This window comes from Neolamprologus multifasciatus, chromosome 1 (assembly GCF_963576455.1).
Source record: "Neolamprologus multifasciatus chromosome 1, fNeoMul1.2, whole genome shotgun sequence".
NCBI classification, from domain to species: Eukaryota; Metazoa; Chordata; class Actinopteri; order Cichliformes; family Cichlidae; genus Neolamprologus; species Neolamprologus multifasciatus.
The window spans coordinates 13,670,781-13,697,495 of NC_140439.1; the positions used below are offsets into that span (position 1 = coordinate 13,670,781).

Genomic DNA, 26,715 nt, shown 5'->3' on the forward strand with positions numbered 1-26,715 from the left:
CAGTGATATTAGAAGCTTTGGCACAAAAGAACAAAGTTGTTTGCCCTCTGTGATGTCTGTAAAATATATTCTGTATAAAAGCAGTAACTTCATGGTAGGTTTTTTTTCCACTTTTTGTTTTAAGCTACTGAAACCTCCAACAACGGAAAACATCTGGCTGCTAATACTTGAATGTTCTGTAAAGGCTACAGTTGAGCATCAGGAGTAAGGTGGTCGTGTATATTGTGCTGGCACTTATTTATCAAATGTTCAGAGTTGTTTTTACAATCTGTTTTAGAATAACTGATTAATAGACTGCACTGCTTGGTGCAAACAGTCAACCGGACTCCAGTTTCTGACAGATTACATCAGCTATAAAACCTAATCTGACATTTCTGGTTCTTTCCAATAAATAGTCGGGGATGTTTTTGCTTATTTACAAGTGGGCACTTTTTGCATCGCGTCATCTGACAGTTTACTGTTCTTATATTTGTAACATTGTCTTGGATTAAGCTTTTCCAAGTGCCCTGCGTTAATTAAACTAGATTTCTCCCTGTGGTGTATTTGCTGTGGTTCAACTTCCCTCAGTAACTGTTAACAAGTTCAGTTTACTAGAAGTCAGTCCAGACACAAGCACAGGAATTACTGTCATACATACATTTATTTTATATAAAAGAAAACAAGGGTTGTAATATTAACAGTTATACACACACACAGCCCAATCACTGGAAAACTACTGTATCCAACATGGCAGCTAGGCACTGAACAATGTTGGATGTCATTAAAACATCTACGTGCTCCTCCAAGTGCCTCTTGGGATCCTGAAGATTAAATAACAAACATTAAAAAAAATTTTAAAAAGATGAAAAATGTAAACCACAGGGTCAAGATTTTCAGATCCTTTTTGAGAATTCCCTGGTTTCAATAAAGTTTATAATAAATACAAACAATACAAAAATCTACCTGTTTTCCAACATTCTTGATGGCCAGCTGCTCGGGGGTCATTTTGTCCTCTTCTTCAACGGCCTGAGGTGGAAATATGACAGTATGTCAGTATTGTGGAACAGCATGGTAAAAAAATAAAATAAAATAAAATAAAATAAAACATTATCTGCTGAATTACACTATTTCAAGTCACACCTTATTGTAGTTCTTAGCCAGCTCCAGCATTTCTTTGACGATGGTCTCATTGTGCTTGCAGTGCTCGCTGTAGTCCTGCAGGGTCAGACCCTCCATCCAGCTCTTCTTATGCAAGTTCAACAGCATCTGAATAAGAAAAGTCATGTTTAATATGTTCTACCACAAATTTTAAAAAGCAATAACTCTTTAATAGGTTGTGAGACTCAAACCTTCTGCTCCAGCTCATTTTTCCTGTAATTGATGGTGATGGAGTAGTAGTGTCTGTTGAGTCCGTGAATCAGGGCCTGAAAACACAAGAAACATCAAGTTAAGCATTTTTTTCCTTTTTGGATAATGTCAACAAACATTGCACAAAAAAATCCCTAACACTGGATTTGTTTTGAATTTTTACAAAAAAATCCTCTTTAGAACTTTTACACTGATTTAGTTTCAATACAATGGCTGGAAATGAAGTGTGAGGAATGGCGGGACGCACAGCTGTTCCTGTTCTTCACGTCTCTCTGAATGCAACCTTACTAGTGCCAACTGCCTCAGGTTATGCTGTTATACAACAATTTAACTGCATGTAAATAAAGTTAACTGAATTGTGTTTGTTCATGTTATAACAAGCTGATTGTTGAGGCTAACTGAACACTAACAACAAAACATCAAACAGCTGATGTTATCTGCAAATATTCAAAGAAAACTGAACATAATTTTATGGAGAAGCATGAGTGACTATTACTTTGCATATGATGTTCAGAAACTGGAGATAACAATACACTTTGCTACCATCTGTTAGGAGATTTTAAGAAAAAACCTATGTTCTAAGAACGAAAACAGCAGGTTACCTGGATTGAAGGCTTGTTCAGATGACCCAGGTTGGATGTGGTTTGTCTGGGTTCATGACCCAACACCATCATGTTGGCATTGATCAATCTGAAGGCATCAATAACAACCTGAAGATGACAGTGGAGGAAAAAACGTTTCACAATTAAACGATCATCATCACTAAGTCATTATGAATTCTCACTTAATAACTGATCTTGTGCGCTGCACTTGAAATAATAGAGGCTGATTAGAGGGTTTCTCCTTGGTACCCACTCATCCCTACCTTGCCTTTGACGCTCTGAATTGGGTCAACAACCACTGCGACAGCTCGCTCTGACAGGGCCTCAAAGCTCTGCTGTGTGTTGATGTCCACACCAGATAACCAACAACCAAACCCAGGGTGACTGTGGTACCATCCCACCACCATCTCTGGTCTGTTAAACAGCACAGGAAGAGGACAGCAGATATATATGAATATGATTTTAGAGATATTTAATGTAATTTTTTTTATAAAAACTTTTCTTTTTCTCTTCTAAGCCTTCACTTTATGCATCAATTACTAGCTAAGCAGGTATTTGATCAAACTGTCCTTTTGAAATGTGTTTTTATTCATTTTATATAGTCTCAAGTATTAGCGTGTTACCTGCCAGTCTGCTTTAGCATGTCCAACATCTTGGCCTGAAACACAGGATCCACTGCTTCGACACTCACACCCTGTGAGGCACAAAATTGTGATTTTGTGAAAAAGTATAAAGTCAACATTAATCATCACAAATTTATTTCAAAATTGGTCATATCATGATACAAACAATGTGTTTATTATCCAACTGTGCACTTCTTGGTAATCTAGAGAAGGAGATTGGGACAAATTAACTTACTGTTCCTGACTGCGGCATGGCAAACACATCAATCACTCGCACTGTGTAGTCATCAACAAATTCTCCCAGCATCAATCCCATGACCTCCATGGGTACACCAGCACGCCCATGTTTCAACATCTGAGGAATAGCATGAAAAGTCATCGAAATGGGGTTTTTTATGGACATCATATATTTACTGCTGATGATGTGGTGCAGAGGTGTTACCTTGAGTAGGGCAAGAGAGGAGATGTACACCTGCTCTGCTGTGTCCACAGCAGGTGCATCTGTTGGGGGGCCCTGAGGAGGCGGAGCAGTGTTTTTTTATTAGTTCAGGCTTTTGTAAGACAGCAGCAGCTTTTACTAATCCCCACATTCCAGGTATCAGTTAGAATTTTAGAGCATACAATGTGCATATGCATTATATTTTTTTCTGGTAATATTTATTTAATGGCAGTAACCATCTGATAAAACCTGCAGCACATAAGCACTCCCCTTTAGCCGGTGTATTTTTTATGTAATGTAGTTATACTGTTGGTTATCTTTAGGTTACCTGGCCAAGACCTGGCATTCCACCTCCGAGCCTAAGCAGCCGGTCCATACTGAGATGTGTTAACTGAGAAACAGAAACAAACAAAAAAAAAAAACTTTGTTAAACTCGTGATCAGGACATGGTTTGTGAAGATAAAGAGTTATATGTAATAGTTCCTTGAGTCCACATTTATTTAAAGCAAACTTATAGAGATCAGATTTTACTCTGTTTGGACAATCTCCAAATTAATAAGATTACCTATATATCACCTAAGTCTAAATTTATATTTAACTGCTAACATTAAAATAAATGGACCTTATACATATTTTATTTTTATATTTTGGTTATATTTTGTTTTTATGAGATTAGACGTTATGTATACAGTGTACGTAGGCCTAACGAGTAGACTCGAGTAGAAAATTCTGACTATTTGCACTGTGTGCAGAAAATGAGCTAAACTGCACTGTCAGTAACACAAAAAATACATTAATTAATCAAATATCCATATTCCGCAGAAAGGCTAATGACAGTTAGCTTCAATGTGCTAATTCACCCATAATCGTCAAACGCAATACGGCAACATCATAAGCCTGATAAAACATTATCGGCTCCTATGTTTTAGTTAATGTATCATTACATGCCTGTGGCTGATGACTATAGCTTTAGCTTGTTTACTGTTTTAAGCTGCTTTTAGCTGAGTTCACGGACACAATTAGCGTGATGCTAGCGCTAGCCTGTTTGTGCTAACTTAGCCTGCACTGTTTAGTACAAGAAAATGATTAACAAATTGTTTACAGTAATCCCCTTTCATCAGCTTTAATGACTTCTGTGAGCTGTGTTGAACGTCTGCCTCCACTTACCTGCTGTCAGACCTGTGTGGTATTCAGAAGAGTTTGTTTTTCTGGTCGTATCCGAAACAAACCACCCGGCTACAATGAATCAGCCAGAATCGTCTTTTTTCCACAGAGTAACTGTCGCACTAATGACGTATATTGGTGGAGCCCAATGACTGTAGAAAACCGTTTTCTACAGTCATTGGTGGAGCCCGACTGGCATTTGCGACATTGAGACACTGGAGGGAGCCACAGTTATGCATGTGAAGTCATTTAGGACAACAAATCGATTATGTACAGAATTCGACAACAACAAGAATAAGAAGAACCAGATTTATACCAAATTTCTTTATAATCTATTATTTGTATTAACTTTTCTGTTAATCTAACCAGCTGAATTATGGCTACTTATATATCAGCTCATCTTTCTGTCAATATATACATATTTTTGAAGTCATTTACATACCCTCATCATGGACATGACTGTCATGTTAATTTTGGACACCAATAAACATACACATCAACTTATATTAAAATGTCTATTAACAAGCAGCACCTTGACCAGTTGCTTTTGCTAGCCATCAAGTCAACCCAAACTAACAGTAACCAAGTTTGAACTGTCTCACTGTTTTTGATGTAATTAGATTTGAAGAGAAGTGGAAGAATTTGGAGGTAGCCCTTCATTATTATTCTTCCATCCATTTACCACTGACAGCAAAACAGCCCCAGAGTATGACGCTACAACCACCATGCTTGACAGTCAGTCCATTTTTTTTAGTTTGAAAGCCTCACCTTCACTCCTCAGTACCTACCTACCTCTTGTCACTTTATCTCATCCGACTAAAAGGCGTTTTGCTTGCTTTAGATTTTTTTTGGAGCAGGGGCTTCTTTCTCTCAGCCCATGGCCATGTAAAACTAGCTTCACTGTGGACAGTGACACTGGTTTTCCAGCAGCTTTCGGTTAATAGAAGGCGTGAGCCTTGGTTTCTGAACATCCTAACCAATTTACTCTCATCTGAGGGTGAAAGTTTCTTTTTCCAGAACTTGCCAAAGTGGCAACACATTCAAATTACTGATAATCCTGGAATCTGCAGCTGTTTACAAATGGCCCAAGAGACCTTCCCAACTTGTGTAACTCTAGAATTCTCTTTCTTAGATCTTCACTGAGATCCATGATTGTTCCCATTGCTCTAAGTGTTGATCAATCCAATGAGTGCTGTCAAACAAATCCTTTTTATGTATTTTCTAAATGTAATGAATCTAACCAGTTGCTACCTCTAGCCCTCACATCAGTATCATTTCTATGGAAAACAGTAGTGTATAAAGTAAATAGTATTTTTATATAAAGGCTGAAGACTGCTGTGATGTTTTCATGGTTTCTCCTTTTTCAGCAATCAAGCATTTCATTGCTCCCAAAGGAGCCGCAAATGCTGAGCCAAACCACACCATTACTGGAGTTGTGAAAAAGCTTTTCTGTTTGTTTCCTGTATTCTAGCCAGACAGGAGCCAGTTCTACAGAACAACTCGTATGATCTCACCCAGCACCGTTACTAGCCACACTGCGACGCTAGACGTGTCAGCTGCCACGCTGATGGCGCCAAGGGGGTATTTCAAATTCCCTAATTCTTTGGTGGATGTGGACAGAGCAGATAATCATCTACATTCCTCAGCCCCTCCCTCTTCAAACCCTCAGGACCCCCTGCTACATCAACACAGTTCAATACACTCAGCAGTCTTAACCAGGATGTGCTTCCTTATGATGGGTTTCTCTGACCTTTGGGATCCAGGGCTAAATTAGTAGGGCATACATTATTAACTTTGCCTCAAAAGTACATTGTTTCAGGGCTTTCTGCTGGCTTATTGTTTGTTATAGTTTTAATACACACAGTCATTATTCTACCAAAAATGATGATGAAAACAGGGAGAGAAGAAATTCTTAAAACATCTGGAGGAATTATTCAGAAAACTAAAAATAAATTCTATGGAACAATCGACCTACTGGATATTTTAATTATTTATAAAGAAGAGCTTTAAAAAAAAAAAGTAGAATGAAAAAATACACAGATTTGACTCATCTACATTTGAATCTTTTGTGAAACCTCATCTGTCACCAGAACATTGGATGTATTGGGTTTATTAATCAAACATGGCCTAACTTCATAAAAACAAGTGCACAAACACATTTATGAAAACAAATGGTGCAGCTGACTGTTCAGATAGGAATGATTGGACTTTTCAAGTCACATCAGAAGTGGCTTGTAACTCAAAACCAGCATGAAACCTTAATCCTACCAGCAGAGGAAATAAGGAAGAGAAATTTGATGCTTTAAGAGCTTCCCTGCACCCTGATGGGATTTGGATTTAGAGCTGCTTTATAAATCTCCAGCAGGACTTGCAGCAGGATGACTACTAGAGGCAGGCACTGCTTTGAGCCTTTAAACATTTGTATGTGAATGCAAAATGAGTGTAATTAGATCAAAGTAAAAAAGGTAAAATGGATGCTCTAAAAGTTAGAACCAACAAATCCACAACACACATCTACATGTGTGTGGTCTCTGATACCATTTCCTCCTTTTTTCCTCCCTTTTATATGTGCAAAAACCTCTTGGTAATTGGGCCCGGGCTTGTATGCCATCATTTTCCTATTATCCCTTCATAATAATAATAATAATAATAATAATAATAATAATAATTGTTATTATTATTATTATTATTATTATTATTATAAACAAAGGCAGAAACGATGCTGAAAATCGCAGTTTCCTTCTTTAGAACCCCCCCCCCCCCCAAAAAAAAGAGCATCATACCGTTTTTCTATGTGTTTATTAATTGTTATTATTATTTATTCCTTTTCTGTAGCAGCTTGTTTCTTTTCTACACTGAAATCCCCTGCATCATTTGCACAGGTGAAAAACTCAAACTCAATCCTGAAAAGATTCTGATGACCTGCACACTGTTGTGGACTCGTTTTCTTACACAATTAAGGCAATGCACTGTGGTAAATGTGGTCATTTTGCGGTACTGTACTTACTATTTATGTCAAACTAGGCTACCATGACTGTAAATTGACCCATATACAGAAGCAATCTGTTGCTGTGTGGATGTGAAGTTTATTTGCCCAATAAATAAAAGATTTCTTTACTCAAAATTTCCGATTTTTGTACAGACATTTTGGTTTTGTTTGGTTGTTTTTTAGAATAAAATTCTCGGCCTTAAAGGTAGGAGACGGGGGAGGGGACTTTTAAAGCGCTTGGTCTTTAAATAAAGTCTTCAATACACAATGAAGCCGTTGATGAGAATCTAGAAAGGTACAGTTCCTGTTTTCCCATCATTCAGTGAAGTGGTTAGTGTTAAAACGCACTTTTACGAAGGGTTCATGAACTCATCAATCTTGTAAAGCCGTTCAATTAAAAAAAAAGAAGAAGTATTTCTTCTTCTGACTCATAATTATGTGATATGAAGTACACGAAGCCTTCCAGGCTACATTCCAGAAAACATCAATAGCATGTTTTTATGTTTTTTGAATTCAATATTTGCTCTGTGTTCTTGCCTCCGTCCCACATTGTGCGGTTTACAGGGAAACTGTGACCTCGTCTCTGGGCCGGTGGCGGCTGCTTATATTTCACTGCATCCTGACTTCTGTGACATGTACTAGCCTATGTTGGACGGGGTGTGTGTGTCGGGGGGAGGCGGGGGGAAGGGTACAAAGAGGAAGAGGGTGTGTGTGTACAACTCTGTGTGTGTGGTTTCAGGAGGTGGGGGTGAAGAATGCTTGGTATGTGCGGACGACGACAACATGAAAGGCGGCGAGGGTTGAGCCCAAACTGATTGTGCTTCCCAAAATCAAACCCAAACCCGCTTTGTGTCTGAATTTCGACCGAGCCTCAGACACCACACGTCCGTTTATCGCAATAAGCAAGCGTAAGCTGCGAGTTGTTAGGTGGCGGCAACGCAGTTTATTTGATGTCAAACACCCTGCAGAGGCGGAGATGGTTTAGTCTGTAGTAGGTGGGACTGCCGAGCGGTCTGCAGCAGGACGTCGTAGATCAATGAACCGGACCGGAGGGCTGGTCCATCGCCTGGTGTGCATCTGACTGTATAGATGTAACAGTATACCTATGCGGGACCGAGGCTTCTTTTTTAAAGTGTCCAGCAGCCGTTCATGATGCGGATGTTATAAAGCGACTGGCTATTTGATAGGCTCCCGAACCCCGCTCGGATTTCGTCTCTATAGTGGCTCTCATCGGTGCAATTTTTTTTCTGGGGGGGAGGAAGTAAAATCCATCTGTAACCTCCAGGATGATCTTTGCAAACACGGGCAACCCGCCGAAGACAGCCAATCGTAAGCAGGTAGGCCAAACACACACACATACACACATTGGGTTTTTCCCCCTTCTTCCTACTTTTTTTTAAAATCACACTTTGGGGGGAGAAAATGGGGTGAATGATAGCATATGACATTGGAAAGCCATTTCAGGATTTACATGCATTCACGCCACATTCTGGTAATAATTAAACCCCGTTTGGAAAGCAGATCATCTGCTCTCAGCACTTGTCAAAAGGGGAAACCTAATAAGATGAAGAGATTAAAAATAAAAAATAAAGATAAAATCCGAGCCGATCTGTAGCTGTACAACCGATACTTTAATTATTACGTCCGTATAACCTTGCTGGCCAACTCTGGTCAATGTGCATGACGGTTGTAGTCCATTTTATAGGTTAATGCATTCTGGTTGGATCCAGAGAGGGAGAGGGAGAGAGCTGGGATGAATGTCAGTGTGCTGGGTGAACTATGCAGCCTGCCTGCCTGCATTCTTCTTTTTGACCTCTCAGGTGAAGAGAAAAGGCTGGTCTGAATGAAGGCCGTGCCCCTGTGCTTTTCCATCTGAAGATGGAAGATGGAAGGAGAGAGGCGGCGGGTGTTTAACCTCTGCCGCTAACGGAAATGTGAACCCTGCTTCAGATAAGGTGGAGCGAGGGTTCAATTTTCTTGTAATATATATTCATCGGAAGGTACTGTACGTTACTTTGAGGACGGGGATGTGAATCCGATCTCCTATGAAACCCTTCAGGGGGAGAATGAGTCTTCAGTGTAGGTGTTTAATCAGCTATAAGAGGGCCCTGCGTGTAAAATATACCATAGCTGCCCTCTAATGGAGAAGCTTTGATGGACTTTTTTTTTTTTTTTTGCTTTAACTTAAGCTTTGTAATTGCACACCAACAAAAGTGTAAGGCCTCTACTTGAACACATAAGAGACCTAACAGATGTTCCTGCCACAGGAATCAGGTCTTCACGTGTGAAAGAATAATACCTGCTATGAACATTTAGCCATAGTTGGCCTTGTTTGGCCCATGTGCACAGTTTTGGCTCCTAAAATGTGGATTGTATTTCGGTTATGGACAGATGGTGTTATTTTACCACGCTTTGTCTTTGATCTGATCTGGAGAGGGTTGCGGTGGCTGGTGGGGGGATTTTAATGAATGAGTAAAGGGAAGGAAATGCTTTGCAGGGCAGTGGTGTGGTTTGGCGTGCAAGTAAGAAAAAAAAAAGGAAGTGTCTGTCTGATGTCAGACCCAAAGGCCCACCTATAAGAATGCACAGGAAATTTGTCTTTTTACAGCTTAAGGGTTAAAGGGCAAACCTTTTACTCAGTTTAAGAAAAGGTAGAGAATTCAAGGAGTTCCTCTGTGACCCTAAGTCAGATAAGCGAGTTAAGAACACTCATGCATCGATGGAAATATGGAAACGTACAAAATTATTATAAGAACATATTCAAGATGTAGGAAAGCTGCTTTTAGGCTGCTGTCCCTTTAAATAATTTAATTTGTTTGATTGCTTAATTTTAGGTACCTCTATGCACAACTGGGTAGTTAATTAGTAACATTTGTTGAGTTTTCTGTGATCGGCATCACTGCAAACTCACCAAATGTTTAGCAAGCCTTATTCTTTAAAATGAATGTGAGTGGCATACAAGCAAATAACCTAAAAGCAGCTCAAAGTTGGCCAATCCTTGAGTCCTTCTTCTGCTACCACCGGACCTGTTGTGGTCTCAGGTGTGTCTCGCTGTAGAAAACCAACTGAAATGCAGCTCTTTAGCGAGCAGTGCTTATTGATGTTAGACGAGTACTGCATGGACTAGTGCAGACAGCGTTTTCCCTGTGTGTTTGTCACACTGATGAAATGTTCTTGTGATCACGCTTGACCTGAGTTTAAATTAGATTATCCAGCTCCCGTACATTTCCTAACAGTGTGTTTCCTGTGTGCAGTCCTACCCCATGACTCCGTCCAGTCCCAGCAGCAACAGCAGCAGCAGCACAGGCCTGGAGCAGCTCAGCAAAACTAACCTTTACATCCGTGGCCTGCCTCCTGCCACGACAGACCTGGACCTGATCAAACTCTGTCACCAGTGAGTTTGTGCTCATATACGCTTATGGCTGTGCAAACTAATGGTTTGTCACTTATTGTACTTTGCAAATGAAAAGGGGTTGAATAGTAGCTCTGAAAAAGGACAGCAACAGTTTCTAAAAATACATTTTAATTGAAAGAATATATGACAAATTCAGGCTCAGATAATGGCCCAGAAAAGGCAAAATATAAGTAGTTTGCGCTAAAATAACTCACAAAATTGAAAATTATTTATTAATTTTTTTATGTAAGGATTTCTTATGGTACACGAGCAGCACTTCAGTGGTTCACCAGGTTGATAAGCCCCACACACTGGGAATCACTGATCCACAGGTCCTGCTATTGACCCTTGAGTGTTTTCGCCATGATCGTCCTGCTGTTTAAATTTGCAGCATTAATTTGATCTTTTGTTCAGTGTAATCAGAAACTAGCAATTGTGACCATAAATGTATCAGGAACATGTTAACCGAGGTCCCAGTCCAGGGGTTTCTATCCAGCCCAAAATTTATCTTGGAACCACAAGAGTCGTCCCCTGCTGTTAAAGACAATCCAAAGTAATTCCACCTTAGATTCACTTTTCACAGCTAGAAGCTAGCTCCATTGTTCAAGAGCTGTCCTCTTTATTGGACATCAAAAGGGGAAAAAAATTATATTCCCCAACCATTTCGTAAGTAGTTGCTTTCTTGTACTACAAGAAAAACCCTTTAGCAATTGCTTTGGTCACTAGCTTGTCTGCAAACACTTGTTAACTACTAGCCAAGTAGTAAACCCTGAAAAAGTGCAACATAAACTGGAAAAGAATAATGTTCGTCTAGCTAAGACATTTCAAAAGGCGCATTTTTCACAGTTCTACTGCCATTTTTAGAATAGTTGGCCAGTGTTGGTAGACAAGCTAGCTGGGTTCATGCAGACTACAGGCGACTGCAGCATTCTGCTAGCAACCAAAAACCATCACAACAAAGTTTTTGCCTATCGGTCAGGGAATCCATTTTTCCCAAGAAATGGATGGTTGTCAGATGGTCGCAGACCGGTCTTTAGGCCTGTGTATCTGGGGTTTTATTCACTTAACTTTAAATTGTCAGCATGATTGTCACACGTCCAAAAATGGCAGATAAGTTGACATCTCATGGCTGCAAAATCTCAATACTTTCTATGGTCAGGGTCAGCTTGTCTTAGGACAAAGAACAGAAAATAGAAAGCTAACATCTGTACCAGCACAGCATGAAATTGTTACATTTAAGGTTTTTAAAGCTAATTAGTAAGAATTTAAGAGTGGACATGAGACATATTTTGTTCTTTTGGGCAGAATATATATTTATTTTCAATTCATCACATTGTAGTAAGCTAAGCAGATTAACAGATAGCGTTAGCCATCAAACACCACCTGTGTTGTGTGGACTCCTGCTTTGATATTACGGCTTTTACAATCTTCAGTTTTTGAAGCCAGAGGTGACCATATTTGGGCAGGATGGTTGGATTTTTGCTACTCAGTGCTTGGTGACAGGAATATTTCATTCACCATATATTCAGCACACTTCTTAAAACTTTCTCCAAAAGGCACCAACACTACAAACACAGTCGTTGTTGTTGGATAGTAATTCGTTTAAGTAAAGCCTAGCAGTCTGCCTGTTATTGCATAATATTGAGTCTGAATGCAATATAAAGAGGTGAGTTATGATTTCTTGTTATTATTTTGTGTATAACTGGTTTCCTATACAATAAGAAGAGACCTTTCCTGAATATGCTAAATAAATAGCATAAGTGGTTTAATAGTTACTGAAATTAAACTAAAATATTACACTCTTAAAAATAAAAGTCTGTTTGCTGTTTGATGCCAAAAAATCAATGCAGACATGCAAAAACCATGCTGGTTTAACCGTAGTGTCCACATAAAAGGTGCCAACCACTATAAAGAAACATATAGAAAAGTCGCAGCTCATCTTTGGTATGCAAAGCAGATTGCGAAACCCTCATTCAACTGGTGAGAATGCCTTATACGTGCTGATAGTACAGACGCCAGTCTAAGTGGTTAATGTGGTGGGTTGCCATAATTAGTGCTGTTTTGTCCAATCTTTTTCCTTCTGATTCACAAGCAAATGGAAAAGGACGTCCACTCATGTAACCCGCAGCAGCAACAGCAGCTGTTTGTGTCATGTTTGCTTGTGTTTTGTTCGTGTTCCCAGTGGTGTTTGGCAGCACAAAGCAGAAATGAAAGTGCTTTTCATAGCAACAAGGTCTGAATGGTGATGTAAGCTAGGCATTCAGTGTGTATGGCGTGCGGGTAGAGAAGCTCACAGTTTGTGTCAGAGTTCAACTTGAATGAAAAGTCAGAGATAAAGCAAAGCCTGAAACATGTAAACTGAAACCAGTTACACATTGTGTGGTTTAATCGTCCTGTGAACTGTTCTTTTCTTTAACCTCACTGTAAAGTTGAATGAAGGCTCTCCATGTAGTGATTTCTCTGGAAACAAATCCAGAGAAATCTGACTTTCCTTAAATAATACACAATGAGAACAGTCTCAGCTGTTGATTCATCATTGTCTTTAACAGTAGTCCACATCTTTTGTGCACGCAGGTATGGAAAGATTCAGTCTGCAAAGGCAATCCTGGACAAGACAACCAACAAGTGTAAAGGTCAGTGAGATCAATAAGTTCTAGCTGCCAAAATATACTAACAGTTCAACTTTAAATTAAGTACAGAGAGCCACCTAACACGTGAACACTGTTGAATTTCCACACCTATAAATCAGTGATGACCTGAAGCCAACTGTGAATATAATTTTGTCACAAGTGTGCTGTTGTTTTGCTTCGCAGGTGAAAGTGTAGATTGATTGGTAAAATCTTCATTGCATTTTAACACTATGAAGACAGAAGTGTGATAAGTATCACAGAGGTTTCACAGAGTCTCCGCAAATAGATTTAACAGATTTTTACACTTTATGGAAATAAATGGAAAACAGTGCATAATGGCTGGCTGTATAATAAGAAAGCAGATGGTAAGATTCAATGCACTGTTAAAAAATACGGAAAAACTTTCTTCATTTTAAAATGCAGAACATACTGTACTGCATCTTTTTCACACTGTTGGAATGCTCTAGAAAATGGTGAAAAGGCATGCATAGAATGTGGGTGAGACATAGATACCGGTTTAAAGGAATAGTACAGCATTTTGATTTCAATACTACAGAAAGGTGGCTGAAAACCAAAGGTTTTTCACAGATAAACAGGATACAATGCATTAATTATATCCTGCTCATTCTGAAGAGGTCCTGGTAGACGGTTATCTTTTTATCTTTCAACAAAGCCAAGTATAGTTTTTAGTGTTTATTCTTAGCCGAGCTTACCCGCTCAAGGATCTTAGTGTTATCGAGCTTCTGGTCTAACTCTGGGGAAGGAAATGAATAAGCAGACTTCCCAAAGCAATTCCTTTAAAAGATTTCCCACACATCTCAATTACAAGATTTCTTTTATGACTCTTTCACGTATAAAATATGTTGTTGTATTTACGAGAAAAAGCAATTTATATATATATATATATATATATATATATATATATATATATATATATATATATATATATATATATATATATATATATATATATATATATATATATCCCCGTAAGTGATGTTATCACTTACCGACTGCTGATGTAAATACTATTCTGCAAACTCCAGGTTACGGCTTTGTGGACTTTGACAGCCCAGCGGCTGCTTTAAAAGCAGTCCATGCTCTGAAAACCAGCGGCATACAGGCCCAGATGGCCAAGGTGAGTTTGGTACATGCACATGTGCATGTCTGTGCATATTTGTTATGCTTGCGAACATCTCTTTAGGGTTGTGCTTTTTTTCTTCCTTTTTTTTTTTTTAATGCATGCACGCTTGTGTCCACTGTGTGTTGGGGAATGACATTAGACCGGTCACATGACCTCAGCTGACAAGCTGTTCTTCCCGTGACCCCATTTACTTTCACTGTAGAAACCAGATGTCACATCTCTCTCTGCCAAATAACCTGTCAGTGCAACACATTACCCACTATCCTTTATACACTATACAGAATTTTACCAGGAACTTTACTGCTATTGGGTATTTGCAGTTGCTATTTATACATATCTGCAGCAGTGCTCTGTTATAGCAGCACTTTAAGCGTTGAGGCATTCTCGAGCCTCTGTGGCCAGTTGAAAGTAAAGCACACAAGGATATTTTTGCATAATATCTGTGATTTTTCTCATAGTGGGCAAATGTCTTCCAGTCCTTTCCCTTTCACATGCATGCTGCGTGTGATTGAATTCACGGGTTAGAATTCACTGGTGTGCGGTGGCTCACTGGAGACCTGCATGTAGCTGCTTTGTTTGGAGCAAACATGGCTGAACGCAGTTTGTGTGTTGCAGTAGCTAGGCTACGCCGCTCTCCTGCTGTTTCTAGGGAAGACTGTGGAGGCGCTGAGCTGCTGCACAGTGCGGATGAAGTGTGTAACACTGTGTGTGTGTGTGTGTGTGTCTGTGTGTGCAGGAGAGCTTGTTTAACCAAATGTTCCTCTAGCCATTAACCACACTTTAGCTGATCTGCGCCCAGGCAAGTTTCATGCAGAGAATTTTATTTATTTTTTGTCATGCATTCATTTGTCAGTAGAGAAATGGCACAACACAGCCTTTGTGAGTGTTGATTTCATTTTATCCTGACATGATGCTAAAGCATTCAGTGCATTTCTTCTTTTCTGTCTCTTTCCACACGAGCAGCAGCAGGAACAGGACCCCACAAATCTGTACATTTCCAACTTGCCTCTGTCTGTGGATGAGAAAGAGCTGGAGAACATGCTGCAGCCCTTTGGTCAGGTCGTCTCCACGCGGATCCTACGAGACTACAGCGGCAACAGCCGAGGTGTTGGCTTTGCCAGGTCTGTCACAGGAGACTCACAGAAAGAACATTCTTTTCTTTTTTTCCCCTGTTCGATCGCTATTAAAGGAGGTGCAACATAAACCTTCAGCAAACCTATGATGATAAATTGCGTTATGAAGTAGCAGTGGCACTGTGCAGCTCCTGTCCTAGCACAGCAATCTGTAACCTGCCTCCCTTTATTAGACATAGAATTAACAGTGCATTAGTTACTGTTACCGTTTGCTTTTGACATTGTGTAATACAATAGCTCACTTGAGGTACCATTTTATTGCAATATAGAGCAAACAAGCCTGTGTTCTGCCCTCAGACTTATTAAATAGAGTCAGTTATGGCTCATTGTCTGTGTAAGACATGCTTTTGCATAACACTGCTGTCAGTAACAGCAAACACGAAGCATACAGGCTGTGTTTGTGTTGTCTGTGTTCCTCCAGAATCTGGCGTTACAGTGCAAAACCCAAAGCAGTCATAGATAACTGGACATATAACCCTATACTGCCTCCTGTTTCACTTCACATATCTATGCCGGTTGTTGGCTATAAACCCTACAGAATGTAAATGGTCACAAAAACAAGAATCTGAGTTATTCCAGTCATGCCAGCATCACTGCGTTAAAGAAGATTTCACTTTAGATGATCTCTGTGTCACTTGATGATGAGTCTTTGTTGTTGTTTCATCCTCTCCTCCATCAGGATGGACACAACAGAGCAGTGCAATGCAGTCATCTCCCACTTCAATGGGAAGTTTATCAAGACGGCTTCTGGAGCTCTGGGTAGGGAAGAGTTTCCCCTTTCTGGATACTTTCCCACAGATGAAAACCACAGAGGCGGTGATTAATAATTGTTGAGTGATTGTTAACATGTCAGGGTTTTTGTTTTTTTCGTTTTTTTCCACATCCCTCCTCCCCAGCACCCTCTCAGCCCTTGCTGTGTAAGTTTGCTGACAGTCAAAGGAAGAAACATGCTCATGGCGGATTTGTTCCCAACGGACAGACAGCGGATCTCAGATTAGTACGTAATGTCATCTATCTTGCATGTATGCGACCTCGTTTTTATTACTGAGAATCAATCTTCTTCTAACAAGTCTATCAAGAATATTGTATGGGTCTGTTGAGCCATACCGTTGAAATGAAAGGGTAATTTCACCAATTATGGTTTCATGGTGTTTTACTCTTACGCTAAAGTAGTAAGAACTAATAATTCAGTTATGTAATTCTACCTTTTTGTCTGGTTTTGTTATTTAGGGGGCAATGACTCTCACTTATGACCCCTCCTCAGCAGCTATACAGAACGGGTAAGTTGCACTCTGGTTATAACAGTTCATGCCCTCATTTCACACTTTACTAGCCTCATAATTCCCAAACTTTGTTGTAAAATGCTGTCTTGTTTCCTAGGTACTATGCCTCTCCTTATCCAGTCACCAACAGGATAATGACTGTGCAGCCCACAATGCCTCCCTACATGTCTCCAGTCTCTGCTTACCAGGTACTGCACAATATCCCTTTAATGGGCCAAGAAAATCCTTTCTAAGAGCTGAACTGCTTTCTCGATACTTGTCCGCTCCTCTGTATTCCACATTTGAGGTTACAGTGTGTGGGCTGGTGGGTCTTTTTGCTTGTATATGCAACTTACACTGGCAGCCTAGTCACTGTGTACCCCACCTCTTGCTCAACGCTTGCCGGGATAGGCTCCACCCCTCCAACACCCACATGCTAAATCAGTTAAGATGGATGGATGAATGTAATTTTCCTGGGCTGCCTCAGACGTTGGAAGCTCCATGTGGTTTTACTTTTTTTTTTTTTTAATGTGTGAACAGAACTCGTGGTATCTGACAGTAAGCTTAGGAGTTCGTTGGAACAAACTCATCATTTGAGCAGGCACAGTCGTCATCTCTGAGTCACGGATTCTCTGAATTCTCACGTCTTCCTTCCTGTTGCCAAAGAGTTTTAATGAATGACATTCTGTGTTGGAAAATACCTCAAACCACTGAAAAGGTCTGTCACTTGCACAGGAGGGATAAATTTAAGTTTTGATTTGAGTTTATTTTTTTTTCACCTGCCAGATGGTCGCAGATAAATTCACTTCGGAGTTTTAAGAGCTGTGTAGTAGATACTCGGATCACGTGAGGAGTTAATTACGAACTCCAATAGATTCTTAACCTGTTTCCAAGAAAGCAATGCCTTTACATTTGCAACACTATGATCTTCTACTGCCAGAGCTTTCCTGTATATTGCCCATACCAAATTTAAGTGATAACTGTTTAACATCTAACAGGCTTACGAGGAAGGCAGCTGATTACAACAACAAATCAGCTTAAGCTTATAAAAAAACTATAAAAACAAATCTTTTAAAAAAAGGGTTTTCGGGAAAAGAGCAGTTCAGCAGAAGTAGGGTGGACCTAACCCAGGCTGTTAGTAAGGCATATGAACTCCTTAATGGAGATGATTAGGCTCAGTACTGAAGGCAGAACTGGAGTTATGAAGCCACTGGTGTGCTTAGTGCCACGCCAAGAGAAGCAACCAGGCTTTTACTTAAAAAGATGATGGCTTTGGATATTACTGGGGCTCTTATGTCTGAACAGGAGTGTGCTGTCTTTATGATGATAGATGGCGTTTATGCTGATTCGCCTGTGGCTTGTGATTCAGACTGTTAGAATCATTCAATTTCTATCCTAGTATGCATCCTAGTTTCTTTGTCATATATATTCATTCTTAGAGTGGTAGATGTTCATATTAAAAATGGCCAAAGGATCAAATGATCCATTACTTCTGAACTGTAAATTGTGCAGAGCTACTCTTATACAGTCCACAAATAAAACTACTGAGGTGGAGAGGAGATAAATGTTTTTGCATTTGTAAATGGGCGACACGTTTTGCTGCTTTCATCCTCTTTCTTTACATCTGTCTCTCATTCTGCCTCTCTCGTCATTAGGTGCAGAGTCATTCTTGGGTGGCACATCAACCATACATCATGCAACACCCGGTAAGGCAGCTGCAGCCGCGGCTTTATACACTGCGTCGTGTTCTCTGCACAGGAAATGGGTGTGTGGTGCCACTGCAGCTAAATTTCTGAGCTCATAGCCGCTCACAGTGTCACTTTATTCCCCCTGTTCTGCTGATGCAGTCAAGTCCAGCTACAAAACTTCCCCAAACACATGAGAAGGCCAGAGGCTGAGACAAGTTCTGGGAAATAGCCGCTGCATGCTTTAAGTGTGTGTTGGACTGCGTATGAAAGGGAAATGGAACTAAAGAGGCTTCCAGCCTCTGCCCCCCCCCCCTTCTCCCGCTTTCTGGATCCAGCAGGAAATGCCTGAAGCAGAGACAGTCTTGTGACTCTTTGACTCTTCCAACAGATGGTTTCCAGTGGAACAAGTGTCTCTGCTGATCTGCCCCCTCCCCCATTTTTTTTTTGTTAGGAAATTGTCCGTTCCCTGAGGGCATCATGTTTAAAGCAATACTCCATCTGAAAACTGGCTAGAGCTGGCAACACCACACCTTCTGCATAATTTACTAGCATAGGAGACAATGTTCTGAATGTGCAGCGTTTTCTTTTGACCTGAAACTACTACACCGTCACAGTTAGTGTTACGGATGTGTTTCGAAAGCCCGTCCTTTTCCCCAGCTCGCTGGCCTGTGCTGACCCGTATATATGTCAGAGAGTAACACTTGTTATTTTTGTACCAATCACTGCCTTCCCTGTGTGGTGTTGCTGTTTTTATCTAAACGACTTGACTCATGTGACGTGTGCCACAAAACTGAGCCACTTTGTGTTTTCAGGCCTCTGTGATGTCGCCCTCTGTGGATCCCTCCATGTCACTGCACCCAACAGCCATGATTACTCAGCAGATGGGCCAGCTGTCATTGGGAAACACTGGAGCGGTGAGTGGAATTCTGGGATATCGTCCATCTCTCATGCACACACACAGCACTAATCAAATGAAATCTGTGCTACCATTAAACAGAACACTAGCAGCAATTATGATTATGATTGCAACACTGTGCACAGATATCTGTGAATTGGCAAGATGAAATCTTTATTTTTGGTTATTACCAGCTTTAGTATAGCTGGCAATTGCACCTTGTGAGTGTGTGTGGTGTGTGTGTGTGTCATCATTGCAAATAAGGTCATGTTAATTTTTTATAAAAGGGCCTTTGGCACACTTTTATTACTTAGTCTGAGCCAGAAGACACTTTTTTTTTTTTGCGCGTTAAGGAAGTTAAATTCATTCATATGTGACAGATGTTTTGGGTTCTTATAACTGCATCTGGGGATATGCAGATGCAGTTATAAGAACATAACATGAGCATCTAACTGCTACAGTTACAGGAGGGTTTTTTTGTCAACCAAACTTTGACATTCTCCTGTGGATCAACGTTGTCATCCTGAAAATGCTGTGCACATAAAGTTTAGTCACCTAACTGTCTTTCATGCATCTCCATAGGTAATATACTATTAAGAAAAAAATGAAAATAATTTATCTTTCAGTATATTCCAGCAAACCCAGGTGTCCAGGGAGCTTACATGCCTCAGTATCCCGCCATGCAGGCAGCACCAGTAGGTTTATTCTATCTTTATCATATTCAATTTTTCATTTAAAATGTTCAGCTTCTGTCTTAACGGTGTCGTATGTCTTAAAACAATAAACCGCTTAAACAAAATTGCAACAGCCAGTCCAGTGGTCTGTCCTTCATAAGGGCCTGGGTTGTTTTTGAGGTGCTTGTCCTCTAAAACGATCAATTATCTCAATGCACACACAGCGAGGATGGTTATTATCAGATTCTAAATGAGAGATGCTGATGTTTTGCTTTTCAGGAAAATGGCACGCCGCAGCAAGTGGATTCCTCCAACAACTCGTCCCCTTACAGTCAACTCAGCAAGTAGATGCAGGTATGCTTTGGTTTCCCAACGTAAATCTCAACAACTTGAGTGTTTACTTCAGCAGCTTCACTGACACGTAACAGTCAAGTGGACATCCTAATAAAGCCCCGGGATGAATTTCTGTAATGATACAAAACTTTTGAGGAGAAACCTTTGTGTGAATGCAAAGTACTGTAAATGTTTATATAAGCTACTCTGTTACAGTTGTCTCTTTTATTAAGTTAAGAGTTGGGCCTCACTCGGCTGCCTGAGTGCACACATAACACCTTAGCAAAGGCTTGTTGAGTCAAGCCCCACTGACTTATTTACCACAAGATCAAAAACATACTGAAAATGTAGATTACAGACTCGTGGGAATGTATATGTCTGAGTTCAAATCGTTAATTTAGTCGGTTGTGATTGTTATGTCTGCTATGCTCCATTTAACCTTTGACTGTTGTGTTTGTGCGACCCTGTGGTTTAGCTAGCAATGGGCCACCCTGAACGACGAGACTTCTGTAGTGATTAATTGCACCCGGACGTTCAGGATTGTTGTTCAAATCTCAAGTGTGTTTATAGATATACACCGGCCACTTCATTAGTTATACCTTGCCTGTACCAGGTTGGACCCCCTTGTGTCTTCAGAGCTGCCTTGAGTCTTTGCGGCACAGATTCAACAGGTTGCTGGAAACATCCCTCTGAGTTTTTGGTTCCATATTAACATGATAGCATCACAGCCAGTTTCTTCACTTTTGTCATCTTCACATGGAAATAAGTTGACTGCGGATTGCATTTGAGTACAGTCAACTTATTTATGTTATTGGCCAATTACCGTATTTTTCGGACCATAAGGCGCACTGCCGATAAACGGGCCTGTTTTCATTAATAAGGCACACTGGATTATAAGGCGCATTAAGCGAAACAAAATCAGATAAGTCAAACTTTACTCAAATCATTCTTCTTGCTTCCTCCACTTCCGTACCATTGATTCATTAATGTTGTATTCTCTCACAGCTGCTCTATTCTCATGTTGTTGCAGTATATTAATGACTGACCTCTTATTGTGGATGAATTATCTCAGTTGTTCTCCTGACTGAAGTTTGGGCCATTTACAGCAACCTGCAATGAGATTGCATTTGTCCTTAACCATCGGGAACCCTCACGTTAACTTTTATAGATTGGAAAAAGTTAGCGTTCATCCTCCAGCTTCACTGTGTTTATGTTATGCTAACATAGCTGTGTTGCTAGCGATCACGTAGCACATCATTGTATACCAGCTAGCCCACTTCAGTAACCCTACAAAAGTCACTGCTGTTTAGTTTTCTGTCTTCATTTGTATTGGTAGTGGTAGCAGAGCTGTACGTTTTAATTTTTTCAGCAATCTCTCAGTCAGAACATGCTATATCATGTTTAGGTGGAAACTAGCGAGCTAACTTCCTGCTGATTTCTAACGCCGTTAAATTTAATCAATTCTGGTTTTATGGATGCTTGGATGTTAAACTTAATTGTTACACTCGGTAAAGCAGAAACGCTGATCATTTTATTAAAGATGAAAGAATTTAGAGGGTTTTTAACTCTCAGTAATGCCGCAGTGTTCGTTTGACTTTGAGACTTGAAGCGAACAGAGTTTTGGACCCAGATTACTCTGCGAGGCTCCTGACTACGGGAGCCGTAATGCTCCGACAATCCATCTAGCGGTGCGGCTTCATAGCTTACCAAAAAACATTTTTTGACAGTTTTTTGAGCACCGCGTACCACATAAAATCGGTTCGAGGTCAGTAAGCACAACCAGAATTCATACATAAGGCGCACCAGATTATAAGGTGCACTGTCGATTTTTGCGAAAAATAAAGGATTTTAAGTGCGCCTTATAGTGTGAAAAATACGGTAGATATTTGCGTTAAGGAGCAGTTGACCTGTAGCAGTTGAGTGTACTTTTGTGTACATTTGTGGCCACTGTTTAGTAAAAAAAAATCTAGTTTTATATCTCTGTTTCTGCTTTCTGTCTTTCAGGCCACATTCCTGTTTGGTGAGCCATTTGGCAGGTGGGAAGTTGCTGATGACATCACAGGAATAACAGTCTCCGTCTGCTGATTGGACCAGAAACATGAACTTTTTTTTTTTTTTTTTTTTTTTTGCACAGCCCCAACATTTGTAGTTGAAAATGAGGACAGTGTAAACAGACTCAAGCAGCCAGCGAGTCACAGGGGGGGGGGGAAAGGAGAAAAAAAAAAAAGAAAAACCAAGATTTATTTTGATAAAAAAAAAAAATACAAAATGCTGTTCTTGTTTTCCTCTTTTTCAAGGATTCTCAAACACTTGCCAGATGACCCCCGTACCTCCCTCCATCCCCACCTGTGCCCATTCACCTTCACCTTCCCCATTCAAGTACGATGTGGTAATAAATGCATGAGATGGAGATATCACTCCCTCCCTCCTTATCCCATAAAGGTTTCTATGATTTGATAGTTCCTTTATTCGTGGTATATGGACAAAAACCTTGCAGACCTCGTTTGCACTGAATTTTGAAGTTTTAAAATAACTTCACTTTGGTTTTCGACTTTGCCACAGCTCAGAAAACTGCACTCGACAGTTGATACGAGTGACCATTTCATTAGGAATTTACTATTGGAAAAGGTGCCTTCCTTACGTGATATCGAACATTCTCCAACCTTGTTTCATCAAAACTTGATCAGGTGTCACATTTCTTATCGGACTGAGCAAAACGGTGTGTGTGGAATCACGAGGCTTTCCATTGAGCGTTGCGCTATCTAGTCGTCTGGTAGCAATAAAGAAAACGAGAGTCCCGCGGCAATACTGAGAAGTGAGAACGGTGACAAACTCAGAGCAAGGGAAATCCTTATATTCTTCTTTCCTTTTTTACAAAAATAAATAAATAAATAAACAAAACGACAACAAATTCATGACATGATTTGAGACGAGAGCTGTACTTTTATGAAATTGCATGTATCTCACCCAGGCGGCATTGTTTTTGGGAGGGTTTTTGTTTCTCTTGTGGTCACTTTGACCCGTAATCTACCTCATGGTTCTGCTAGCGTCCGCTGGGGTGGTGGGGTTTGCAGGTAAAGCCCCTTTTCACCAGGGTGGACAAAAGGGGAACAGAAGCCACGCTCAGGAGCTGGCTAAACAGGACTTCTAACATTTTTCTCCCACATGCAGCATTACGCTTTCTGATCTTCAAAAAGGCAACATTGTGCTTTATTTTTTATTTTCCATCCGTATTTGTCATTGCTTCTGTTCCGGGTTTTCTTTTTCTAGACATTACGAGTGCTTTTCAGGTGCGATACTTTTCGAAAGCAAGACAAATGCCGGCTTCTCTGTAAAGTAGATGGCTTAGTGTGTGCTTGAAACATATGAAATGCAGGCAACATGAATTTGCTGCATTCTTCTGACTCTGACTTCTATTTTCCCTCTTCAAAATTAATATTACGATTTTGGTTACTCTCCATTTAACAATGTAGATCTCAAACTATTTGGATGAGTGGGGAAAAAACCCAAATCTTGCCTTGCCTTGTGCAAAACAAAATATATGCAACAATCATGGATGGAATACTTAAAAATAAAATAAAAACTGTGGTATTTCATTAATATTAGATGGATGGTGAAATCACACGGCTGATGGCCTGTGTTTCTTAAGAATGCGATGTGTAAATTATACGTTCAGGGCCAAAAGTGAACAGTTTTATTGTGTTCTTAGCTTTTCTTCTTGACATTTACGATGTATTACCTCTACACCAGTCTGAGACAAGAGAAATGGTAAAAGATGTATGGTCACTGTTCATCTGCCCACAATCAATAGTAAGCATTAAATGCTCAATGTAGAAAAATACAGCCAGGCCTTACCTGAGTGTACTTTCCCTTACTGAACATTTGTTGCTGGAAAAAAAATGTAAAAATGAGAAAAAAAAGAGAAAAAAAAATCATTGCTTTCATCTATCACCTTCTGCTGATTCTCAAGTTTCCCCTTGCTCTTTCCTTGGAACAAAACCAGTGCTGAATAAAATGCTCTTTTCTTTTTCAGACGTGACTCTGATCTCTTTAATTTAATTGACTGACAGACTTTATGCATTAGTTCATGTCTCTGTACTGTACTGTACTTTTGGGGCTAGCTCACTGGACTTTTTAGGTATGTTACACTCACAAGGATTCCTTAATTGCCACATTTGAGTTACTGACGAGCACTGTGCTTGATAAGTATATAGATTATCATAATAAATATAAATTGGTACAATATAATGCCTTGGGACCAGAATCAGCCTGGGAAAAACTTGGATGGCTTTGGAAAAAAAAGATGGAGGGCATAAATTCTGGAGTTTCATCTGTATTTTTATAGGTTTTATAGCTTTTCTTGCTGATAAATAGCTTCCCCGCAGCCATCATACCACACAGCTAAATGTAGTTAAGTAATAGATAAAGAATTAAATGACAGAAAAGTTCTTGGTCTTCATTTTCTACTATAGAAATTTAGCTTAAAGAAAAAAAGGAAATACTTTATCAATCAGCAAAAACTTTTACGTTTTATAAAAGTGAGCTACCAGAACCATTTCCTCTAGTTTTACACATTTATCATGTAGAAAAACTGAGACGTGCTGTTGAGATTGCACTTCTTCTTCCTACATAAAGCTATCTCAGAGATTAAATGTGTAGTTAAATGTCTTTAACTACGTTGTATGTGGCTCTTGATGTAAAATGAGTTTGACATCCCTGGTGTAAACTGGACTCAAACCCTTGAGTGGAGGCTGTACCAATTATCTACCAGCAGAGGGTGCTGAGAGCCAAAGCTGTCCAGCATATTTGAATCCAGAGATCATTTCTGAAGGACTGTAAGTCTGCTCTTATCTATGTAACTTATACTGGATCAAATTAGCAACAAGTGCGACATGTGGGCTCGCACCCCAGCCCTTTCCTGCACTATTTCGGGCACACAGGCTTTGTAGTCTCACTCATGTGCCGGATCTCCCTTCTTAAGCTCTGACATAGCACAGCTGATCCCAGGGACATAAAGGCACCATGCGCGCATCTCTTACCAGTTGAAGGGATCAAAAGCACTCAGGGTGCAAGATTAGCCATCATCCCCACATCTCTCCGACCCCCACACCAGGAATATACATACATACATGTAGTTCATGCACACTCTCATGTCAATCAAATACTTATTGTAAGGGAATCAGACCTTTGAATGTCACATACAAGACAAATCCCTCTCTCTCGTTCTCCACAGCTGAGAGGACACATGGCACTGATCCCTTGGGAAAGACCAAGGTCAGAGTTGGGGCATAGACACAGAGAGGACTCCTACAGTACTTGTTTTCATGCATTTAGTGAAATATGCATGTATCCAAAAAGTGAGATGCAATCAGGCTGAATAAGCCTGGTAAGGACTCCAATCCAGACCACTAGAGAGTGTTGGAAAATGTGTAGGAGATCATATATTGGTTATATCTTTTTAAGTTTTATATTTTCTCTTGCTGTTGCCTAATCTCTTGCCTAATCTAATCTAAGAACACCATGATGACCATGTCGTGAGTCGTATATATGTCATTTTATGATATCTACTGTTATGAATAAATGTTAGCTGCTTTGCCTAAACATCAACTGAGCTCAATTTTTAAAATAGTTTATATTTAAAATATACTTCCACATCTGAGCCAAACTTTATTTTGTTTATAAATAGTAAAATATTAATATTATAAAGAACTAATAATAGGCAGAGAAGTAATCATTGTCTTAAATACATAACGCCTTTATTGTTTCACAGCTGAAACCAAACCTAAAGTAGAAAATTTGGACTTATGATGAATTGCGGTTTTCCAAATGTAGTCAACACCATTTTTCAGAAGTATCACAAACGTCAAATGCTATTATAAACAAAGCAATGAAGGGAACATTTGTTATCATTTCTCATTCCTAGTTCCTGTTATGCAAGTCATGTTTTTACATTTCCCCATGCTGAGCCACAATACTTAGCCATTAAAAGTATAGCCAGAAGCACCTTCTGACAGGTTTGCATATATACATATATGTATACATATACATATGTATGTTTTTACTACTTTCTACATTGTAGATACTTACTGAAGACATCACATACTGTATATGAAGCAAGATATATGGAATTATATAGCAAACAAAAAACTTTCATATTTTATATTCCCTTTGTTTTGTTGACAGTGATGCAAACCTTTATCCTTCATAGTGGGGTTGGGACCATCAGTTGTGTTGTGCAGAAGTCAGGTTGGTACGCAGCTGACAGCCCTATTTGACAACTGTTAGAATTCATATTATGGCAAAAACGAATCAGCAAAGTAAAGAAAAACGACGGTCCATCAATACTTTGTAGAACTGAAAGTCAATTAGTCTGGAAAATTGCTACAACTTTAAAAGTG

The 26,715-nt window shown here is 39.8% G+C and overlaps 2 protein-coding genes across 3 annotated transcripts; one reads left to right on the forward strand and one right to left on the reverse strand.

Annotated features, from left to right (window-relative positions):
• Positions 1-621: 621 nt before the first annotated feature.
• psmd14 (proteasome 26S subunit, non-ATPase 14) lies at positions 622-4,315 on the reverse strand. The gene is made up of 11 exons (XM_085164883.1): positions 4,179-4,315; positions 3,340-3,402; positions 3,015-3,086; positions 2,808-2,927; positions 2,573-2,643; positions 2,213-2,363; positions 1,950-2,057; positions 1,329-1,403; positions 1,120-1,245; positions 943-1,005; positions 622-800 (listed from the first exon to the last, which is right to left on the reverse strand). The coding sequence occupies exons 2-11, from the start codon at positions 3,385-3,387 to the stop codon at positions 702-704; spliced, it is 933 nt and encodes a 310-aa protein (XP_085021009.1). The 5' UTR covers positions 3,388-3,402; positions 4,179-4,315; the 3' UTR covers positions 622-701.
• A 3,566-nt stretch (positions 4,316-7,881) lies between these two features.
• On the forward strand, positions 7,882-22,520 carry rbms1a (RNA binding motif, single stranded interacting protein 1a). 2 transcript variants are annotated; one of them, XM_085149234.1, is made up of 14 exons: positions 7,882-8,501; positions 10,419-10,558; positions 13,133-13,191; positions 14,235-14,326; positions 15,296-15,453; positions 16,145-16,224; positions 16,362-16,462; positions 16,696-16,745; positions 16,846-16,936; positions 18,383-18,433; positions 19,228-19,329; positions 19,937-20,005; positions 20,264-20,338; positions 22,322-22,520. In XM_085149234.1, exons 1-13 carry the CDS (start codon positions 8,451-8,453, stop codon positions 20,330-20,332), a joined length of 1,113 nt encoding a protein of 370 aa, XP_085005360.1. In that variant the 5' UTR covers positions 7,882-8,450; the 3' UTR covers positions 20,333-20,338; positions 22,322-22,520. The 2 variants fall into 2 exon arrangements, with proteins under 2 accessions (XP_085005360.1, XP_085005420.1); XM_085149294.1 differs by lacking the exon at positions 7,882-8,501 and adding an exon at positions 8,509-9,119.
• Positions 22,521-26,715: the final 4,195 nt, after the last annotated feature.

Bases quoted from the DNA above. Each gene is read 5' to 3' on its own strand.
- rbms1a (XM_085149234.1), top strand. From the start codon at position 8,451: ATGATCTTTGCAAACACGGGCAACCCGCCGAAGACAGCCAATCGTAAG. The intron at 13,192-14,234 runs GTCAGTGAGATC...TGCAAACTCCAG, and splicing joins GACAACCAACAAGTGTAAAG to GTTACGGCTTTGTGGACTTT. The intron at 14,327-15,295 runs GTGAGTTTGGTA...CCACACGAGCAG, and splicing joins TACAGGCCCAGATGGCCAAG to CAGCAGGAACAGGACCCCAC.
- psmd14 (XM_085164883.1), bottom strand. From the start codon at position 3,387: ATGGACCGGCTGCTTAGGCTCGGAGGTGGAATGCCAGGTCTTGGCCAG. The intron at 3,087-3,339 runs GTAACCTAAAGA...CCGCCTCCTCAG, and splicing joins GAATGCCAGGTCTTGGCCAG to GGCCCCCCAACAGATGCACC. The intron at 801-942 runs GTAGATTTTTGT...TTTAATCTTCAG, and splicing joins TCAAGAATGTTGGAAAACAG to GATCCCAAGAGGCACTTGGA.